The sequence below is a fragment of the Lissotriton vulgaris genome, chromosome 8 (genome assembly GCF_964263255.1).
Source record: "Lissotriton vulgaris chromosome 8, aLisVul1.2, whole genome shotgun sequence".
Taxonomy (NCBI): Eukaryota; Metazoa; Chordata; class Amphibia; order Caudata; family Salamandridae; genus Lissotriton; species Lissotriton vulgaris.
In genome coordinates this window covers 103669354-103691648 of record NC_141696.1, presented here as the reverse complement: position 1 = coordinate 103691648, position 22295 = coordinate 103669354, and the positions used below count along the sequence as shown (strand labels likewise).

At 46.9% G+C, this 22295-nt stretch overlaps 1 protein-coding gene across 1 annotated transcript in view; it reads left to right on the top strand.

The window, feature by feature from the left end:
• Positions 1–22295, top strand: part of LOC147693540 (short transient receptor potential channel 2-like) — a 338081-nt gene that overhangs the window by 119236 nt on the left and 196550 nt on the right. Inside the window, exons 3-4 of the mRNA XM_086933233.1 lie at positions 289–492; positions 1947–2111. Of these exons, the coding sequence (XP_086789359.1) occupies positions 289–492; positions 1947–2111 (369 nt within the window). The remainder of the gene's footprint in view (positions 1–288; positions 493–1946; positions 2112–22295) is intronic.

Below are 22295 nucleotides of genomic sequence, written 5' to 3'. Positions count from 1 at the left end.
ACACAGATGGGATAGAGGTCGATTGTTGTAGAAAATGTTCAGAAAACTCCCATATAAGTACGGCAATATAAGAAATACAGAGTTATTGTTACTTTAGATACTGCGAGTTTAAGACCCAGCCTCAGTATGTCCTTATATTCGAGACTAAGGAATGGAAATTATCAATATTGGCAGAAGCTCAAAATCTTGCTAGTAGGGAGAAGTACCCTTTTAGCCCTGCAGTGCCACAAGGTAGACCTTACACACTCCTATTGCTGGTTTGACTTGCCCTGTTTACTTTTGTTGAAGCCCGAGTACCTGAGTCTTGAAGACCTGTGTCAGGAATTTGCTGTGGAGCTGCTTGGCATGTGTCGAAACCAGAGTGAAGTTACCGCTGTGCTGAATGACTGCGGAGACGACAGCGACGAGGAGGAGCTGGACAACCAGGCTTTTGAAGAAGGCATTCCCAACCTAGCGAGGCTGCGGCTGGCGGTGAACCACAACCAGAAACGGGTAAGGGCTTTCAATTCCCTTTATCCATGCCTTTAGACATGACATTGTGGAGTATCTCTATAATAAAGAACTCTGTATGCTCAGGATGAACGTTTGATATGATGTGGGCAAAAGAAGCTACACAGGGAAAGTTGCAATTACAAGAAAATGACAATCATTAAATAGCCTCAATGAACTCTGATCTAGGTGTAGATATTAGAGTCATGTTACCAGCTTTTTTGAGATTCGCAGTACCTGCTGACACTAACCACTATTTCAATATTGTGCCTCAAAATTCAAGAGTCCCACCTGCAGCATCCTTTTTAGATGAATCAATTTTCTACTCCCCAAACATTAAGTTAAAGTGCAACTCCTGAGTATTCCTTGAATTTAGCATGAAGCTTTGCTACTCATATTACAGTGAACAAGAGGTTTGTCTTCCAGTTTTTCTTTGAATGTGCAAACAGTGTAGGGTTTGCTGTGTTGGTAGCACCATAGTAACATCTCAGTGTTGCAAGATGACTGAAGTTGTGTGATTTTGCCTGTAATGTACCTTACATGGAAAAATCTTTAGAGTGCCTAAAACTACTCTGTGATGGGCTGAAAGTGACCAGTAGAGCGATGTTACTTTGGGAATGAATGGGTTGAACAATTGATGAAAGCATGGGCTGTAGTTGGTAATAAGCTCTTCTGCTGGCTAAATGAATCTGAGGCTCCAAAGACAAAGCCACTCACAATTAGGATAGCTAGTGGGGGGAGTGGGCTGACCGACAGCCCCATTCTGTCTCCTCTAGTGGGTGGAAGAAAAATATGAACGACACAATAACAGTCCAACAGATGAATAGGGCTGGCTGAAAGCCCCTATACGTAAGTATTTCATATATACAATTATAGTAAAATCAAAAGGTCTTGCGTTACGTCAAATGCAAAAAGGGATAATGTGACTAAGAGTACATAAAACATGTTACTACATATGCAAAGTCTTTGCTTCCATGCATGTCCTTTTTAGGTCCTCTTAACAAAGAAAACAATTCCAACCTCAAAAATATATTCTTGGTGTCTATCACTGGAAGAGACCAGATATGGGTCAATAAAAGGTAATACTCAGGGTGAATGTGTGCTGTTATGTGATGACAAGGGCCTTACTCAAGCAAGCTAACATGGAATTATGCCCCCTTGAGTTCAGCAGGGACACTCACTCTGCAAACATTCCTCATTCACAAAAGGATCCCTTCCCTCTATGGACGTCAATGGAATCACCCACCACAAAAATCTGATTTCCCCCTTACTGGAGTATCAATAGGTTGGGAGATAAGTATGCTAATGGAAGAGAGGGAGCTGTTCAGTCTATAATGGCAGTACTGATTCATTAGACATTATTTCAGTGTCTGTTTATTGCCTTTTAGATCAGAAATATTGTAGTGCTTTCAGCTCTAAGGGTGCTTCTTCTGTTTACATGTCTCTTCTGTGTCCAGTTTGTAGCTCATCCAATCTGCCAGCAGGTGCTCTCATCAATCTGGAGCGGGAAACTGACAGGCTGGCGGGGCAGCAACACCATCTGGAAGCTCTTCATCTCTTGCATCATCTTCCTGACCATGCCCGTGCTCTGCCTTGTGTACTGGATTGCGCCAAAATCAAAGGTAAGGACGTGCCCTACACTAAGACTGTGATAGGGTTAATGAGTGTCTTCACAGCTCCCGCACTGAAAATAGCTACTATGCAGACAAGCAAAAAAATCAAATGTGGCTACTTGGTGTGTTCATTTATTGATCTTTTCTCATCAGCACAGCCATATTATCATTCTGTGCTTACATTCAGATGCAGAAGGGAGCCAAGTAGCCTTTTTGGGTTGAGCCTAGGCTGCGCACCTGCGCTGTATGCAAGACCTGTTGTTATCTCCTCTATTGGCTTTTGGCATGACCATGACTTGCCATTTGTTCTTTGTTGTGCCCTTTCAAAATACAGGGTTTTATTGGTGCATTGGGTGTGATTCTCCCGCCTTTGCATACTTGGGTCACGCCCATGCGATTTCACTCATTCTTTGCTTGCATGGGCCATTCTAATACGTTCCCAGTTCCTCCTGGTCATCCTGGTCTGCCTTTTTATTTTGTCGGCTATCAACGTCGTTTAAGGCCATTTAACGGAGCAATGCTCTGTTCAGCACTTGCATAGTGGCAATTTCTGTCCCGTAGATGTTAAACTATACCCATAGCTCTAACTCAAAAATATGAGCGACCTATCACATTTCTAATGCTTGTTTTTTAAAGCAGTCACACAGTTTACAGCGCAAGGAACTACCAGCAAGCCATACCACACTTTGAACCACATCCAAAAGGGCTGTGACTAAGTGGTCTACACAAGCAAATCTCAACCTTAGTGGAGTGGCTCTAGTGGTGAAGGGGCCGCCTCTGACAAAGTTTGAAAAAATCAGGCCAATCTGCGAATTTTGCAGCAACATTTTAAAGTAATTTTGCCAAAAAGTTACACATTTGTTAGGCATTTTCTGATTAGAACTCAGGAAATAATTGAAAAAATATATGCTAGTTATCAATGCTCACAAGTGCTATTGTGTTTGCCATCAGCTGTGTCGGGGGTCATTAGCCACACAGGGACTGATACCTGGCCCTTCTCCAGCTGCTGGAGTGGGGACGTCACAATTATGTAGAGCGAGTAAGTAAACACACATGCACTGGGTTCCAGACGATGAAAAACTATTTTAGGAGTTAGAAAGATCACAGTAGAAGATTCTTGGGAGTCCGAGGTGACCATGACAGAACAGCAGTTTTAAACTCTCAAACAATAATCAATAAACATTCGATTTTAGAAACACTGAATTAGAATCTAACATTTGGAACAATATCCTGGACATGAGTCAAGAGCCTGACAGTCTGAACCACAGAAAATCATCTGGTTTGACTTTTCAGGGGAAACATCCTTTACAACGCAACTTTTACAACGCACTACCATTACGACGAAACTTTTACAACGCAAGTCATTACAACGAATTGCGCTGGAGGGCGCTCTAGGATAGGGAATAGTTTAATTACTATCCAACACCTGCCCTACTATCCACGGGGACTGGAGTTGGAATAGTAAATTAAACTATTCACTATCCAGTGCCCCCCAACGCAAGTCGTTGTAACGACTTGCGTTGTAAAAGTTGCGTCGTAATGGCATGCGTTGTAAAAGCATGTGTTGTAATGACATACATCCCTTTTCAGCGACACTCAGGCAAACTTGCAAAGCAGCGGCGGCTCGCCATTAAGGAGATCTCGGCTTTGCCCATTTTAGTTTCTGCTGCTTTTTAATGAAACCAATAGAGATTATTAAAGTATTATTTACTATTGACATATTAAATAAATTCTGATCATCGCTGCCAGCGAGGGTGTGATGGTGAAGAAGCAGCTTGAGGCAGTGAATCTGGCTGACGGCTGGTGCCGTCACTTGGAGGTGTCTGCTGAAGCCATGACAAACATTTCCCCAGGCAGATGAAGTCCCAGCCCTAGACTCAGGGGCCCGACATGCCTAGGCAACACCACATTTGTGATGCGCTACAGTGTCACCTGTAAAGGTAGCCCACAGCACTTGGGCTACCTGGGGCTACACTTCAATCAAGCTGCCACCTCCTGTTCTCCCTTCCTGGTCACAGTCCTGGGCACCCTGCATCAATGCATGTTTTTTTTTTAATCCCAGGGCCCCTGAGGTACTTAATTTTTCAGGAAGTATGGTAGGTGGAGTCTCTTTATGACTTCTAGGCAGGGGGTGCAGTCTCATTTTAGGGACAGTGTGTACATATTTCCTTTTAAGTTTATTTTAAAGTCAAAATAGCTAAACCCTGTCTATGTTAACCTCACAATGCAAGGACTGTGATGAGAAAGACTAGGACTCTGAATAATGAAGATTGCTGGTAGGTAATCAGGACACGAACACCCCTCCCAAACACACTTTTAGAAATAATGTGCTGAAACGAAACTGCTGTTAAAAATAAGGCTACTATAAAATAAAGCTCTACATCAGCGAGATATCAGTTTCAGGTGCTCTGGTAAGGAAATTGTTTATTTTCTTTTTTTTAACCTTTTCCGTGCTGATGACGGAACCGCTCCGTCATCAGCCCTTGGTGGCGCTGTGCTGATGACAGAGCGGTTCCGCATGGCCCGCCCGACGCGCCTGCGAGGTGCGGATTCCGCGCCTGCGCTGGGCGTTCTATTGAGCGGGCAGGGCCATGACGGAACCGCTCCGTCATCAGCACAGCTCAACCGCGGCTGGTGACGGAGCGTTTCCGTCACCAGCATGGACCCGCCGCGCGGCCGCCCCGCCCCCTTAGCGCTGCGGCGGAATAGCCGCCGTAGCGAAGGGGTTAAAGTGCATTTGCTTTATACGTATATCATAATGGATAAATATTTTTATTTCTTATTTGCATAATAAAAATGATTTAAAAAAAATATTGGAGACAATTGGAGCATAGTAGTTCCCAAATTAAAAAAAATCACAAAAACACAACACTTTTGATTCATTGGTTTACCCCCCTCCTACTCCTTTGCTGTTCCTACTTCCTTTATTGCTGTTTTGCGGAGTTACTGTGCACTTGATTTCTGTTCCTACTGCACTTGTAAATGTCACTGCACCCAGCATCATCCATCCATGAAAGTAGCCCATTTAAGCTCTTGAGGGGCTTTAATCTTAAATAGACTGGTTGCCTGCAAGAGGTATGGGCCTTTGGATTTCAAGCCTTATGAAGGAGAAGTGCTTGCGGTCATTCTTAAGCACGAAACAAGGCGGGGCTTGTCTAACACCCCTGAGATGCCAGGTATGCATGTGTCTGTGTTCCTGTTTGTTGGGCAAGGGAGTAGCCAGAAAATTAAAATACCCCCCACTTAAAATCAAAGCCGTGACGGAACCAATTACTGAGCCTCCCTGGAGAAGCTCCCTTTTCTCTTCCATCCAAGAATCTATCCATCCATCCTTTCCATTCACTTTCCATCCACCCTTTGATATCCACTATTTCACTTTTATATTGTGTCATTCATTCATTCTTCCATCCTTCATTCTGTTGTTCACAATTCTAGCTATCCATTGACCATTCCATCCATCAACCCGTTCGCACATCCATCATCTATGCATGCATTCATCCACAAATCCATCCGTCCATCCATCCTCCCTTTCCCCAGCCATCCTTTCACGTACCTATCCATTCACCCACTCATCCACAGATCCTTCCTTTCTTTTACCTTTCCTTCCTTTCAACTGCCACCCTCTGCCTTTTCTGACCCATCTTTCTCTCTTCCTAATAGAGTTACTTGTGAGCTTTTGTCTGTCAAGGTGCAGACAAAATAGGGCCATAAAGAACTCCACCCCCGCTGCAGCTGCTAAAACGGGGGGTTCACAACATCCCAGCTGCTCTGGTCCCTGCCCATTGTGTAATATCTTCTGCATTTGCACCAGCTGTATTTCTACTTCTTTCTGGTATAATTCACAACATACCTTGACCAAACGTTCCTCGCCTTATTGCACAATTTTCATGTCCTAAGTTGGGATTCAAACATCAAGGAAAATATTGCTCTTACTCCATCGTTGACGCATGTGGATCTGATGCATCAGGAGTGGATAATCGATCAGGAGTATAGATGCGCCATAGACGAACGCGTCATCACTATTGCCAGAGATGACTAATATAACCTAGGCTTAAAGGATCCATCCGGTGAATGATGTCTACCAATGAATCATTCAATCACTTCTTTATACTGTTTTAAAAAAACAATCCATAAAAAACAATATACAGTAAAATCACAGACACTAAAACAGTTCATATTATGCCATAAACACTCAGGAAAAAGGACAGTGGTCAGACACACACGAGTAGTTTCCAAATTCTAACAGCATGTTGTACAAAACGTACTCCCACTGAGCAAATAGTAACAGAGTGTAACTATTATAAGAATACAAGTACAGGTCTGTACTGTCTAAAATTCATGTTTGTCAAAAGCCATCTCAGGTATTGCTTCCTTAGAGATTAAATATTTTTACAAAGAAACCCATAAAATATAAGGTACCCAGAACAGAGCAACCATCACAAGAGCAAAGAGAAAGATCCAATGACCACTGACCACTTTTTGGAAAAGCAACCAAAAAGTGAAGAATGTTTAATTGAACATATGTAAGCCCGAATCATAGCTGTGGGCTTATGACCACCTTGAGGTTCTTTGCTATCCCTAATTAATAACAAAAAGTGTAAGGTAATCCTACCTTTTCATATCTCCCGTTCATCATCATACACTTGATTAAATAAGGACTTTATTTGACCTTTAACAAGTCGTCATCTTTTTGGGCTCCACAAAGAATTCTGGTTTGCCAGAGATCCCACATAATATTTTGATATGTCCAACTCACAAGATATGATTGGCATAATCGAGTGATAGACGATCACGCAATATAGCCCTATAAAAGGTAGCCTTTGGTTTGGACCACATTGAATGCCGCAAGATTAAAGGGCATAGTTGAATCATGTCCTCTAAATAGGCCAGGCCCAGTTCCCTGTGACAAATTGAAATTGAGCAACTGCGCGGGGAGGCCCGTAGCCTTGTTAGGAAGGCATTTTCTGTTATTTGTAGAGCACCACAAATACATAGCTCCACAGACTTGTGCCAAAACTAGCAACAGAAAGAGCCTGGCTGCTGTAAATAGTGTGTATCTCCTTGAGGGGGTTGGAGCCCAGCTTAACAGCAAATCTGAAATCTGCCTCTATTGATTTACAAAACTGCTGATTCCTGATGTTCCTCAAATGCGCCAATTTACCAAGAAAATTGGATCCTCAAGTACGTAAAAGAACATAATCTGGTAATCTGGACAACACGAATGATATGAGGTCGAGACATTGCAACATCCTTTCCAGAAATCATTGTGAAGGATTTACTGAAATTAGTTTTACGTTCCAGTTGGTCCATAAAAGGCAATAATGAATCAATTAATGTTTGTGGTTTATCAGCTGTACTTGCTATTAAAACATAGTCAACCGCATAGAGGTAAAACTGGGAATGGGCGAGAACCAATCTGTGGCAGATTGGTACAATTGGCAACCAAGAACTACTCCAGATCAAAAATTTAATGTGTAAATGAAAAGGGAGCAAGCACATACCACTTTCTAACTCCCCTTTTCATTTTAAAGGACCATAACAGACCTTAGCAGTTGTGTTGATATCCTTTTCGCCGAAATAATGGACTATAGCTTCGACCACCCGAATGATCTCAAAATGGCCCATTACTTTGCGTGGTTAACGCCGTCAAATGAGCTGTCAAGGTCCAAAAGGCCTGATGAACAAATCCCTTCCTGGCTACAGGGTACTTTCTAATTAAAATATGCAAATTTAAACACTGTTCTACTGTACCCAGTCTTTTTCAGAAACCAAATTGAGCATTATCAGGATAGAGTTTTCCTCTGCCCAAGATTGCAGTCTTTCTAATAGTATTCTTCTTATCATCTTTACTGTATGATCTAATAAAGAGGTCCAGTAGCATTTGATATCTGCTCTGTTCCATTTCTTAAAGATTGGGATTATGAGGGACTGAGACCCTGTAGATGGCAAATTGCTTTCGGCTTTCACCATTAAAACATTGGTTTGAATGGGGGCCGAAAGACCCACATTCTCCTTGTACTTCTCCATCGGTACACAGCCTGGGGCTTTACCAATGTTACTCCTTTTAATAGCAGAGCACACATGAATGAAGTCAAACGAGCAGGAACAGCACCTAGATTCTAAAATGGAATCCCTGTCTATAGTAGCGGGACTCTCCCATGGTGACTGATCATAAATATTACTAAAATACTTTATCCACTTCAAAGCAGGAATCAATTCATCAGCAGAAGGAGCAATTGATTCATAAAAAACACAGAATTAATCATTTTCCAGAAGGAGCTGCTATCTTTCCTCTCACTGACTAGTACCAAACTCTCCCACATTTCCTCTCTAATGCTGGCTTTCCATAAATTTAGCAATTTGTCTGCATCCTCGAATTCCCCATCTATCTCTGGGTATTGTATTTAACGCAGCCCTTACGTTTTTGTGTTCTTATGTGCAAGTAAAACCAACCGAGATATTTATCCTTCTTCACTGACTTAAGACCATTCAATAGAGCCTTAAGCGTACCACAGATAACAAAAAATGAGGACGTAATCACAATTTTACGTGCACTGTCATCCAGGCAAACTATACATTCTGCTGTATTCTACATAATGAGGTCTGAGAGAAGCCACATTATTTTTCACTCGCCTCTATATGATCCTTTTCCCAATCTTTCTAACCATCTGGACATCTTTTATTACATCGAATACTTTAACAGGCCCGCACCATACATTTTACAATAATAATCGGATTATGGTCACTAGCACAATTTGGAATTACAGAAAAATTAGAAACAAATGGAGACAATTTATCAGTCACCAGATTATACTAGTTGCCCTCTGCCTACAATCGAGGCAATTGAGGGATGTGACGAAGGGCATTGATCATAAGCAAGTACAACATTCAGTTTGATAAAAAGATTATTTAATGCCTCTCCAATATCATTATATTTAAAATGAGACTGATCCTCCCCACGGGTGTCAACTGTCTTACATGTCTATATAGGGGTCGAAGGTATAAATGTGCATTAAAATCCCAAGCCCACAAGATATAAATGCCCCTATCTATAGTTTATATATAGCGTTCCATGCCCTTTTAGCAGTGTAATAACATCAATGCTTTGATGGCTGAATTGATTATTTTAAAAATGAATTTCTATCAATTGTGTTCCCCCTTCCATTTGTAGACCCAAAAACTGATAATATGGTCAATCAAGCCTTGTCCTCAATATTTTCCCTGGTAAAAGAAGCAAAACCACAATTGCTTGTCCGCCTTTTACTGTGTCTGCCATAGATGGCATAGCAGGAATGTGATATGTCAAATAGCCATCTACGTGGAAGGTATTACATGCCTATGTCTCTTGTAAACATAGGACTTAAAATCCTTAACAAACATCACCCAATCTGTATTTATCAGTATGGAGGAAATCCATGCTGTATTTAATTATATAAAGTGTGGCTTTTGATTCTGTTCTTTGCTACCTCCTTCAAGTGCTTCAATATCTAATGCAGTAGTAGAGAGGTTATCATCAACTACAACAAATTGATCCACTGGTAGAATGCCTTCTCAATCTTCAGTGTTTTAATTCCTACTTCAATATATAGTTTTTTGTTGTTGTTTTTTTTTGGTGCAAGACATTTATTGAGTACTGTCAGGGATACACAGCGTCATGCCAACAACCCGGGGGCAGGCCGCTATCTGTGCACAACAACAGGATGATCAAAGACATAATAAAGCTGTTGCACTCATCGCTGTACAGACATCATATCAACCTAGTGACAAGTACATACTCAACATGGCCAAATCAGTTTGTCTCGCTTTTTTCATTTTTTGTTAACTGTAACATGTGCGGTATCCCAATCACCAGAGGGGGGGGGCTTGTGCGCCAGCATGGAGGCGGACCTAAAGCGGTGGGCGGCGTAGGGCGCGCCGGACATACAGCAGGAATCACACCAATGCCAGAAGAATGTGTCTCGTCACAAGAGATGACCAGAGGAATCATCGCTTCTGAGGTATATGGCAACGAGCCGGCGGGGTATCATTGTAGGAGCAGGAGTGGGTCACAGGAAATGATGCGGGGGGGAAAGGGGGGGAGGGGGAACAAGGATTGCAGCTACTGAGACCACACTAGACTAGCTCGATTCCATCCCCCACGAAATCGGGAGGAACACAGCAACGTCCCAGCATCTCAACCTCAATTACTGGAATCCTCTGCGGATTCCGCTATTAGGTAACAGTGCAGCGGGCCCATATATCAGTGGGTCTGGAGGTGGGCGGCAGCTGTTCGGAGTAAGTATGCAATTGTTCTTGGCAATATACCATGTCTCGCATCCAATCCTTGAATTTGGGTGCTCTTCCCCTCCCCCACCTACAGGCCACCCTGCGTTTGGCTAATAGCATGGCCAGTGCCACATATTTGCGATGGGCCGCCTGAAGTGGTTCAACATAGCCCAGTAATGCCACCATCGGGGATGGATCTACCGTCATGTGTATCGTTTTGGAGATGGCCTGGAAAACCTGATCCCAATAGTTGCACACCTGAGCACATCCCCATGCAAGGTGGAGGAAATCCGCCCCTGGAGCCCCACATCTGTCACAAGAGTCAGTAGATCTCAGCTGGAATCTATATAGGCGTGCCGGTGTGTGATACAACCTATGTATGAACTTATAATGAATGATCCTATATCTACTGCTAGATGATATGCGCTCAGTTTGTTGTAAACAGAATTCCCACTGCCTATCAGTAAGGGCCATGGCCAGGTCCTGTTCCCACTTTGTCCTGGCAGGCAAATCTGTGTAGGTCATGTTTGCACGGACCGATTTATACAGTGTGGACACTAGTTTGGTGGGATTATCGTGTAGTAGTAGGTTCTGCAGTGGGAGAAGTACAGGAGGTTCGTGCAGGAAGTTAGGTGTAACTGCCTGTAACCCGTGTCAGAGTCTAATATAGTAAAATGCTTCTAATGGTGTCGGCTGTATGCCTTCATAAAGCTGGTCTTTGGTACGAAAGGTACCATCATGGTACAAGTCCCCCCATGTACGAACGAGTAGTTTCGTCAACAATTTTTGAAAGCCTGCTTCCTGCAAAAGCGGCAACTGCGGGTGATAAGTCAAGGGCAATAGTGGGGCATATAGTAGTTGCAAATCGAGTCTCAAGGTGATATTGTTCCACGCAGTCACAGTGCTAAGTACCGTGTTTGGGGTATTATCCCTGCCTTCCACCGGGGAGTACAGCGCACCTTCAATCGGCGTCGGGTGTTCCAACCAATGTTCAGCCGCTAGTTGGGGCATGTATCTTGGTTGTCGGATCCAGAAATAGGCAAAGTAAGCCTGGGCAGCCCGGTAATAAAGTTCGAAATCAGGAATCCCAAACCCACCCTGCGAGTAGGGTCTGATAAGGACCTCCCATTTGAGTCTAGGTGCCTTCCCACCCCACACCAGCTTAAGGAGTTCCGAGCGCAGCAGCCAAAAGAAATAGGCCCCGGGATGAAACGGTATGTTCAGAAAAAGATACAAAAGCTGAGGGAGTATCACCATCTTGACTAGCGAAGCCCTCCCAGCCATAGACAGGGGAAGAGTTATCCATCTGGAAATATTATCACTAATCTTATCCATCACCGTGCCATAGTTAGCGCGAATCAGTGCCTCCCTATCCTTTTCTACATGTATACCCAGGTACTTAAAGTCTCCCTCGCACCAAGCAAGCGGGAACTCCAGTGGAAACTGGTGTGTCGAGGCAGTGAGTGGGAAAATGCACGACTTGTTCCAGTTGATCTGGACGCCAGAGAGAGCACCGAACCGTATGAACTCTCTAAGGATGGGATGCAGGTTCTCACCCGGGTGGCGAACATAGAGTGTAATATCATCGGCATACATTGAAATGAGTATCTGCCTCTGAAAACATCGTAATGCACTATCTCGATGATGTTGCCGTAGTTTAGCTGCGAGGGGTTCTGTGGCTATGGCAAACAGGAGCGGGGAAAGGGGGCAGCCCTGCCTAGTTCCCCTGGAGACAGGGAATTCGGAAGACAATCTCCCATTGATGAGAACTCTGGCCACTGGGCGCGTATATAATAATCTGATCCAGGAGATAAAAATAGACGGGAATCCCATCCGCTCGAGTACCTTGAACACATAATCCCACTCGAGCGAGTCAAACGCCTTAGTGGCATCTAAAAAAATGGCTGCCATTGGCAAGTCTTCGGAGACGGAGTCATAGACAGAGAAAAAGGTGCGGAGGTTGTGCGATGTCGCCCTACCTGGGACAAATCCGGACTGGTCCGGGAGTACCAGATCGGGCAGTAAGAGGCTGATGCGTGCCGCAATTAGTTTAGCTAGAATCTTCACGTCGCAATTCAACAAGGATAAGGGTCTATATGAATCGCAATTAGTAGCGGGCTTCCCCGGTTTGAGTAGAGACGTGATGAGCGCGATTCTCATGGAGGCAGGAAGGTGGCCAACCTCCAACGCATCTTCATAGACTTCGCGCAGTACCGGCGCCATGAAGTCTATGAACGTCTTGTAGAATTCAATAGGGATACCATCCAGCCCGGTGGCCCTACCTGATTTCATGTGCATGGTAGCCTCCCTGACCTCATCTAGTTCGAACGGGGCACTCAGAAAGGCCCTTTGTGAATCACTCAGCCACCCCAATGACACATCCGCCAGGTAGTCATCCAGTGTCAATTCGCCTGTCCTGGTGGAGGAGTATAGCGTACTATAGTGCCGTACAAATTCATTCAGGATTAGTGTAGTGTCTCTGAGCACCAGCCCTTCAGCAGTTTCTAACTCGAGTACAACAGTCGGCGAACGCATGAGTTTAACCGTCGCCGCCAACGCTTTCCCAGGTCTCTCACCCTCCCCATATCTTCTTGCCACCCAGTGTTTGTTCCTGAATTTCACCTCCCTAGAAGCTTTGTCAGAGTACTCCGACAGTTTCTCCCGTATCTCAGCTAGGGTAGTGCTCCCAGGGTTCACTCGGAGGGTCTCCTCTGCGTGTCTGAGGTCAGATTCCAGAGACTGCAATCTGTTTAGTATGCTCCTGAGTACCCCCGAGCCCTTCGAAATGCAGAGACCTCAGAGTGTGGCCTTAAAGGCGTCCCATATGGTTTCCACATCTTGGACAGAGTCTTTATTGCGTTTAAAGAAGTCTAAACATTCTTCCAGAAGCTCTTACTGGAACTCCGAGTCCAGCAGCATCGAGGGTTGCATACGCCATGCCGTGACCGGGGGGCCCAGTTCAGAGCCGTTCAGTGTGATAAATACGGGGGAGTGGTCGGAATATGTCCTGGGGAGGTGTGTCGCGTGAACCAGTGACGTGTAGAGGTGTGAAGTCAGGAGTATGTAATCAAGTCTTGCCCACGATCTAGCTTGCGCGGTGAAATGCGTACCTTCGCCCCTTGCCCCGCAATGAGATCGCCAGGCATCTATGAGATTATTACTATCTATGGTCGCCCGGAGGACTTCCCTTCCACTAGTATAATGATGGGGGGCGGGGTGTGACCTATCCAAGACGGGATTCAAGGTTGTATTGAAATCACCCCCCCATATAAGGTGTTGAGGTCCCGTCCCCACTATCGCCGCCCATAAATCAGTAAAGTACTGCGGGTCGTCCACGTTAGGCCCATAACAGCAGGCGAGCGCCACAGCCATACGCCCCAGCCTGCCCCACATTGAGCAATACCTCCCCTGTGGGTCTGTCTTGGAGCCAGCTAGATGGAAAGGTGTATTCCTTTTGATCAGAATGGCCGTGCCCCGTGCATATGAGGAGTATGAGGAGAAGACTGTATGTGAGGCCCACCTCTGTCCAAAGGAGTACGATCTATGAGGCGCGAAATGCGTTTCCTGTAGGAAAGCAATATGAACTTTATGGCGATCAAGGTAACCCAGTATTTGTCTCCTTTTCCGATGATCACCCAGTCCTCTCACGTTCCAGGTGATCACATTCAGGCGTGTGTCCCCCATGTATGCTTTGGTATATATAAAGTAAAGATCAATATATCCAGCACGGCGTATTCACCATTAGCAAGTAGCAGGTCATTTTGAAGTCTCGCCCGCCCGGTAGCACCCAGAGGGAACAGGAGTCTCAGCGTAGAGGCAACACCCCTGTCACCAGCAACATATCCTAGCCACGGATATTGCATACACCGCAAAACCGGCCCACCCACCTCCCTGCCACAATCAAGCTGTCCCCCACAGAGACGTAGAAGCAATTCTTTGATACCTAATGCACATGTTATGAACCGAAACCAAACAGTTCTCCCAAATCGACCTCTCTCCCACCCCTCTTCAATGAATCCCAACGAAAGGACAAGGCGTACAGAAATACCAGTAGCATCTAACAACCAACCATGGTCTCTTAATCCACCCGGCTCCGCTAAAGTGAGCCGCTCTTTGCCAGCTGCAGTCCTACTATGCAAAGTCTCCCGCCCGCCAACCCCCTCCCACTGAAGCTTCCCCAACTCGCCAGCATCCCAAGCCCACCCCCCACCCACATAGTAACCAAAACAATTGAACAACAAAAGGAAAAGAGTCAAGGTCCTTGGGGTATACCCAGTAGGGGTCATCAGAGGTGCACGTCCGACCACCCCCAGTCCTCCCGCTCTGTGCAAGTCCACCCTTAGCGTCTCTTTCCGGAGGGGAGAGGGAGTAGGGGGGGTGGGGGCCTGGCATACATTACCACCTGCAGTCCGTCACCCGTCCACGGCACCCCAGGAGCCAGTCGTAACCACTGCACACAGTGATAGCCTTCGCCATGCAGTGAGACAGCGATGATAATCCAGTAGACCGCAAAATTAGAACAACACAGGGCCGTTGATCATTCATTCAGAACCAGAGTCATGTAGGCCTTCAGCATCCGCAGGTCGCCTACCTCGTTTGGGCAAAGTTTTAATATAGTCTTCAACTTGCTGGGGGTTGAGAAAGAAATGTTGCGTGCCTTGGTGGGTTACTCGCAATTTGGCCGGGTACAAAAGGGCATAATCAATGTTCAGTTCTCGAAGTTTTCTCTTAACAGTAAGGAACTTCCGCCGCTGTTCTTGAACCACCGGGGTAAAGTCAAGATATATAGAGAAGGACACTCCATCGTATGTGAGGTTTTGGTTCGCCCGGGCCGCTCGTAGTGCCGCATCGCAATCTCGATAGTTGAGCAGGCGCGCAATTATGGGTCGTGGCGGGGCGCCAGGCTTGGGCTGGGGACCAAGCGAACGGTGAGCGCGCTCCACAATAAACTGGTTCGAGAGAGCTTCCGCCCCCACTGCTGCTGTAAGTAGCTTTTCGATGTATAGCTCCATCTTCCCCGTGTTGGTCGATTCTGGAATGCCCGTGACGCTGATGTTGTTCCATCGACTTCTCGCTTCCAACTCCTCATTTTTGGCGGCAATTACCCACAATACATTATCCATTCTGGAAAGTCGTGAAGTATGCGCCGCCGTGGTGTCGTCATTCTCGGATATTCGGCGCTCCACCTCCGTTAGGCGCTCTTCATGGACATCCATCTTCTGGACTATGCCGTCCATTCTAGCGGATTTCCTATCCACCTTGTCAACCACAGTGGCAAAGCCCTGGTGCATCTCCTGCAGCATCGTGGCAATGTCCGGGGCTGTGTGGGCCGATGGACTCCGGGGTTGCACGGTGTCGCCCGTGTGTCTAGTCGCTTTCTTTTGTGTTGCAGGTTCAAACTGTAGCTTGGGCTGCCGGTTATCCGGTTTCCCCATGGCGGCAAGGAGAAGGGGTGCGTTCCAACGCTATGCACACCTTGGCTGGTGGAGTGTGAGGTGAAGAGGGCTACTCACTGCTGATCTGGTGCTATCCAGTAGGTTCGGCACTCCGCACGTGCCTCAATGGTAGAAGGGAAAATTCGGTAGGCGTCCACTGTGGAGATCCACGTGGAAGTAAAGCATGGATCAGGGCTGGTATCTTCAACGGGGCTCCGGGCGCTCGAGTCAAGTGCGCCGCCTCAAGCTCCCCAGCACAGGACAAGAGGTAGTGCCCGAGGCCCACCACAGGATCACTGGCCCTGGGGTAGCGCCTGCCTCCACAGCGCAGGCCTGGAGTAATGGCAGCAACAGATATCGTGGCCGGTACTCTTGGAAACGAAACACAGGCAGTCCAGGGCTCGAAACTCACTTAATGGAGGCAGTAGCAGGCCGATTCGGCGCTATGAGCTCGCGCCTGTCGCAACTGTAGTTCCGAGGCCGCAGGGGTGAAGCAGTGCCAGCGGCGCTCAAGATCCTCCCCAGGCGCCGCAATCAATACACGTACACCGGTAGTTCCTCCAGTGTCAGCTAGCGTCCGCCTCCGCTACCGGGACGAGCAGCGCTGCCCGCCCATGTCCTGCATGCCCTGCAGGCCTGCTTGCCTCGTGGTGATCCCCGGGCTTGCGTAGTCCCTGTAGCCGCCGCCGGGCTTCACCGTGGTAGGACGCACCCCGGCCGTCTATTCAGCCGGCGCTATCTTCGTGACCAAAGGAGGTAGAGCCTCCAAACTTGCACCGAGTGTGCAGTGTTGCCTGCCGCTCCTCTGTGGGGATTTTCAGGCGGGTGGGAGCAGAAATAAAAGGATCAATGATGGATAGTGATGCCAGGCTGCTGGAGCCTCACTAAGGTGCGGCCATTCAGCTCGCGCGCCCTCTAGCGCCCCCCTACTTCAATATATAGTTGTTCAGTATGAGCAAGAAAAGTAAATCTATTATAGGTATGAAAAGTTCCAGCTCTGAAGAAATAGCTAGGCTCTGTCAATGTGTATCAGGTAAGTTTATTCCAAAAAGAGATATACAGCTGCCAGGGCAATTGACACACAAGCAGGTGCTCTATAACTCAATCCCTGCACTGCAACATTCCATTCTACCCTTATACCATACCTCATTCTACATTTCATATTTATTCTTCCAAGCTAGACCCAACACATTATCCCCTTTATAACAAAACCAATATAAACCACACCACCCCAAAAGAACAAACGTAAACCTATACATGTATGAAAACATTACACACAGTCTCATAGATATCTTCCTCTCTGTAGGGGTTCTGAAAACACGAGTGTCCTTTGATGATGACAGTGAACCCTTCCAAGGCTCACTCGTCCCAAACACTTAGACGGCATCTACATTCTCCATCATTTTTCTTCAAACTCAGCTTCTACAAATATAGTTTCTCCAGTATTAGGATGTCTTTCATAGATTCACATGCTTGAATATTCCCCGTCGTCGAAGTGGGTGTCCCACGGTAAATAAAATAGCAATAAAATACTAATAACATATGTATGTAAAAACATAACACATAAAATACACACTAGAAATAGTTGCAAATACTAAGTCATAATTCCTACATAGGAATACATGGCAAGAGAGAAAAAACACTTGTAACATATCCTTGTCATTATGTTAGTCCAAACTACAGCCAATCAGGTGCAAGCACCCCTCCAGAACCTTCTCCTCAGAGCTCAGTCCCTCAGATTATCTACCGCACGTCGTGTGAAGGGAGTCTCCCTGAGCTCTGCTCAGTTTTTTCTACTACTTCTGTGAATTCTACTATGTCTTCAAGTAAGAATTTAGACCTTGTTCTTCTTGGGGGAAGTTGCGACTCTACTCTGAAGATCCCCACAAGAAGTGCATCTACTGTCTTTATCCGGACTATGAGGTAGGCAAATGTAAGATCTGTAGGACCTTCTCCACTAAGACCCTTAAAGATAGGGAAGGTCATCTCCTCCTCTGGTTACAAAGGTTAAAAGACAAAGATTGAGCTCTTTCTGACGCAGAAAGCCTGGTGTCAGGAACTTCTAAAGCCTCCTCAAAACATAGCAGTGTGCAGGAATTGCCTTCTCCTTTTTTGAAGAAAAAGAAACTGTCACTCAAAGAGGCTACTGCGGTATCTTCACCTCCTCCTGCTACGCCTACGCCCATGCCCACACCCAGGAGATCTGACTCTTAGGAGTCTATGGCTTCTTCCCATCATGTTTCCGCCAAAAAACATGTGAAATCGTTGACGGGCGCGTCGATGATCGTTCCGACGACGAAATCTGCCGTCTCCGGCTCGTTGACTACAACAGTGATGACGACTTCTGCTTCTGGCACGTCGACGACGGCTGCGTCGACGTCATCCATGTCGACGAAGGTATGCCTCAGCTTTAAAACGGTCTCGTCGACGATACCTATCGCCTCGTCATCAAAGAAGACTCTTATGTCGACAGTAAGATCTTCGTAGACGAAAGTTGTTAAGAGTGCCTCTTCGTCGTCCACTCCGTCGACGGGTGCTCCGTCGACGGCAGCTTCATCGACGACTTCGTCAACGCCTATGCCGTCGTCAGCGTCTACTTTGACAACGACTTTGTTGACGACAATTTCGTCCTCCTTGGCTTCATTGCCACTGGTGCCGCTTCCTTCATCAGGGTCTGGTTCTTCCATCGTTGACCCTTTGCACCAGCGTCGACAGGTGCCTGTGGACCAGATCTCTATTCCAAGTGACATGAAGCCTCCATCACCCTTGTTTGCCACAGGTTCTGAACAGGACTCTGGTTCTGAGGAGGATGTAGATCATCATTTTCGAGCGGCATGAAGCCCATCTAAGTTGGGTATTAAATGCCAGGACTATGGGGATGACCACGAGGATCCATATTTTCAGGAAGAAGACTGTTCTATTCAAGTTACTACAACGACACTGCCTCTGTCTCTCATCTCCAATCTCCAGCATATGTTGGAAGATTACAGCAGGCGTTTCCCCCCATCTCACCAGGGTTCACCGGTGTCAACTGCACCTGCGCCTGCTACGGCTCCTGCTGCTGCTCCGCTGCCACAACCAGCAGCACCATCTCCTCAAGTTAAAACTTCTGTTCAGATACACACTACAGTGTATGCTGAATCGCTGATGAGGATGATGATGTCCGCCCAGAGCGAGAGGATGGTGAGGTTTAGGATGATGACGATGACAATGGTAATATGGCCGAGTGGGACGATTACCAGATACAGACCCCGTCCCCGCCTCCCGTGACGCCAGGGGATTCCCCTCCTGTGGACATTGCAAGCTTCCACCAGCTTATGGATAGAGCGACTCAACGCTTTAAGCTGCCTAGGGTCCAAAGAGATGAAGACTGTTTTCAATACGATTTCAAAAGTCAACCGTTTAAGCAGGTCCATACGGTCTCCATCATCAATTTCATCTGGAATGAGGTGGTAAAATTGATGCAAACGCCGAATTCCATCCCGGCGCAACTGCCTCGCTTAGAGAAAAAGTACAAGGCGCCACATGGTTCACCAGCTTGCCTGATTCCGCAGCATAAACCTTATTCTGTGGTCACTGAGGCTGCTCAGCGCCGCTCCAGGAACCCAACTTATCCCATTACGGCTCCTCCTGATCGGAAAGGTCGTCACCTTGACGCCATTGGGTGAACATTTTCTACAATGGCCTCTACTACAGTGAGAGCGGCAAATTCCTTAACCATATTGGGACGCTACGACCGTCAGATGTGGTTTGACATGTCTGCCTTTGTGGCCCTCATCCCGGAGTCCTCCAAAGCAGAAGCTTTAAAGATTCTTCAAGAGGGAGAGAGAGCGTCGAAAGAAATCATTGACTGCTCTGTAGTCGTCGATTGCACTGGCTTCCGTCAGCTCGCAGGGGCAGCTGTTTTGCGACGTCAGAGTTGGCTCCGTTCTACCTCTTTTCGCCAGGAGGTTCAGGCGAAAATCCTGGATATGCCGTATGACGGCGAGTCACTCTTTGGTGCGCACGTCGACGAGGCACTGCAAACGATAAAAAAGGACACTGACACTGCTTGTTCCTTAGGCACTTTGCAGTTCCGTAAGCAGCCCTTTCGTGGTGCGCACGGACGCGGCACCTCCTCTAATTTTCATGGTGGATCCACTCAATACCGCTCCTACAATCAAGGAAATCAGCGATATTCCTCCCAGCCACAACAGTCCTCCCGTCAGCAATCTTCTAAATCTTATTGAGGGAAGTCTTCCTATAGAGGTTCCGCTTCCAAAAGGTAAAATCTCCCTGTTCTCTTCTCAATGGTCCTTAATCACCTCGGATCGTTGGGTACTGGACATTGTAGCAAAGGGCCATGCTCTGGAGTTCGTCAAATTTCCTCCTCACACTCCTCCATCTGGCCCACCTCCAGCCCACCTCAAAGAACTTTTCAAACAAATTCGTATTATGATCCAAAAAGGTGCCATCGAAGTGGTTCCCAAGTCTCAAAAGGGGATGGGATTCTATTCCCGCTTTTTCCTTATCCTCAAGAAGACAGGAGATTGGCGTCCTATCCTGGATTTATGAGCACTGAACAAATATCTCAAATGGCAGTCCTTCAGCATGCTAACGCTCGTGGAGATCTTGCGTCTTCTTTCCAAGGACGACTTCATGACCACCATCGACTTCCAGTACGCCTATTTTCATGTGGCAATTCTTCCACGGCATCGTAAGTACTTGCGCTTCCGGGTGAGACGGAGAGACTTTCAGCAGGGTGTTGCCTTTTGGCCTACGCTCCGCCTCTAGTGTCTTCACAAACGTTTAGGCTCCAGTGGTGGCTTACCTGCGTCTGCAGGGCGCCCACATTTTTTCATACCTGGACGATTGCCTCATCAAATCGCAATCTCGCAGCCAGCTGTCTCGGGATACTCAACTCTGTCAGTACGTATTTTGCTCCCTCGGTCTTTCCATAAATGCCGAGAAGTCGCAGGTCGACCCAGCTCCATGCAGAAACTTTCTAGGTGCCACTCTTGATATGTCACTAGCTTAAGCATTCGTGTCTCATGAGCGTCAGCTGAAGATTATCCGCCTGGTGGCTCTTGTTTGTTCAAAACAGTCCGTTTCAGTCCGGATCTTGAAGTCATTTCTGGGGATGTCGTCATCATGCATCTCTCTGATCGCAAATTGCAGGCTAAAGACTTGCCTCGTCCAAGAGGAATTAGACAGACAGTGGCGTCAGGTCACCGTCTCTTTCAACGACCTGATCGGTGTAACCGCTCGCATGAAGGCGGCTCTCAAGTGGTGGGTGCAACCGTCCAACATTGCAGCAGGGACTTCTTTCCTCAGCACCGCTCCAGAACTCATTCTGACCTCGGACGCCTCCTTGGACGGATGGGGCGCGCACCTTCAAGGGCTGTCTTTAAAGGGCAAGTGTACTCTGTCTCAGCGCTCTTGGCACATCAACAGGCTGGAATTGATGGCCATCTTTCTGGTACTCAAATCATTCCATCATCTGGTCCAGGGAGAATTGGTGCTTATCCAAACGGACAATACAATCAGCATGCACTATGTCAAAAAGCAGGGCGGAACCAAATCTCCTCTCCTGTCTCGACTGGCTCAGACGATCTGGGATTGGGCACTCTGTCACCAAATTACGCTGACGGCAGTTCACCTACCAGGCATCTCCAACATCCTAGCGGATTCCCTCAGCAGGTCTGCGTCTTCGACCCACGAGTGAGAGTTACATCAGCCAACGCTGGACTCAGGCTTTCGACTGTGGGGTCGTCCGTCCTTGGATCTCTTTGCAACCCCGGAGAACCGGAAATGCCCATCTTACGCAAGTTGGCATCCCCACCGTGGATCATGCGGGAATGCCTTTTTGATGAACTGGTGCAATCTATTCGCCTACGCCTTTCCTTTGATTCCGCTGGTGCCTCGCGTGTTGTGGAAAATGTGGAGACAGCCTTGCTACATTCTCCTGATCGCTCCCAGATGGCCTCGACAAGCATGGTTCTCGGGGCTGCTTCTCCTCTCACAGTGCGAGCCCATCCTCCTTCATCCTCGAGCGGATCTCCTCACAATGGACAAGGGTCAGATTTGTCATCCGAACCCCTCCTCTCTAAAATTATCAGCCTGGAACCTGAGCACCTTGAATTTGCCCATTTGAATATTTCGCCAGAATGCAGGGACATTCTTGCTCATGCGAGAGCTCCGTCTACAGTTAAGACTTACAAGCTAAAGTGGAAGAGATTCTGTCACTGGTGCGCAGCTAACAATGTCCATCCCGTTCATTCCACTCCGGCTCAGCTGCTGCCGTTCTCTTTACAACTGGCTCAGTCAGGACTTTCCCATTCCACTTTGAGAGTTTCTTGGCGGCAATTTCTCATTTCCGTCAAGATGGCTCCTCCCCGCTCTGCTCTTCCAGAGTAATTCGCCAATTTTTCAAAGGACTATTCAGGAAGTTCCTGCCCATTCGATGTCCTCCTCCTACCTGGCATCTCAATGTTGTATTGGCACAATTAATGAA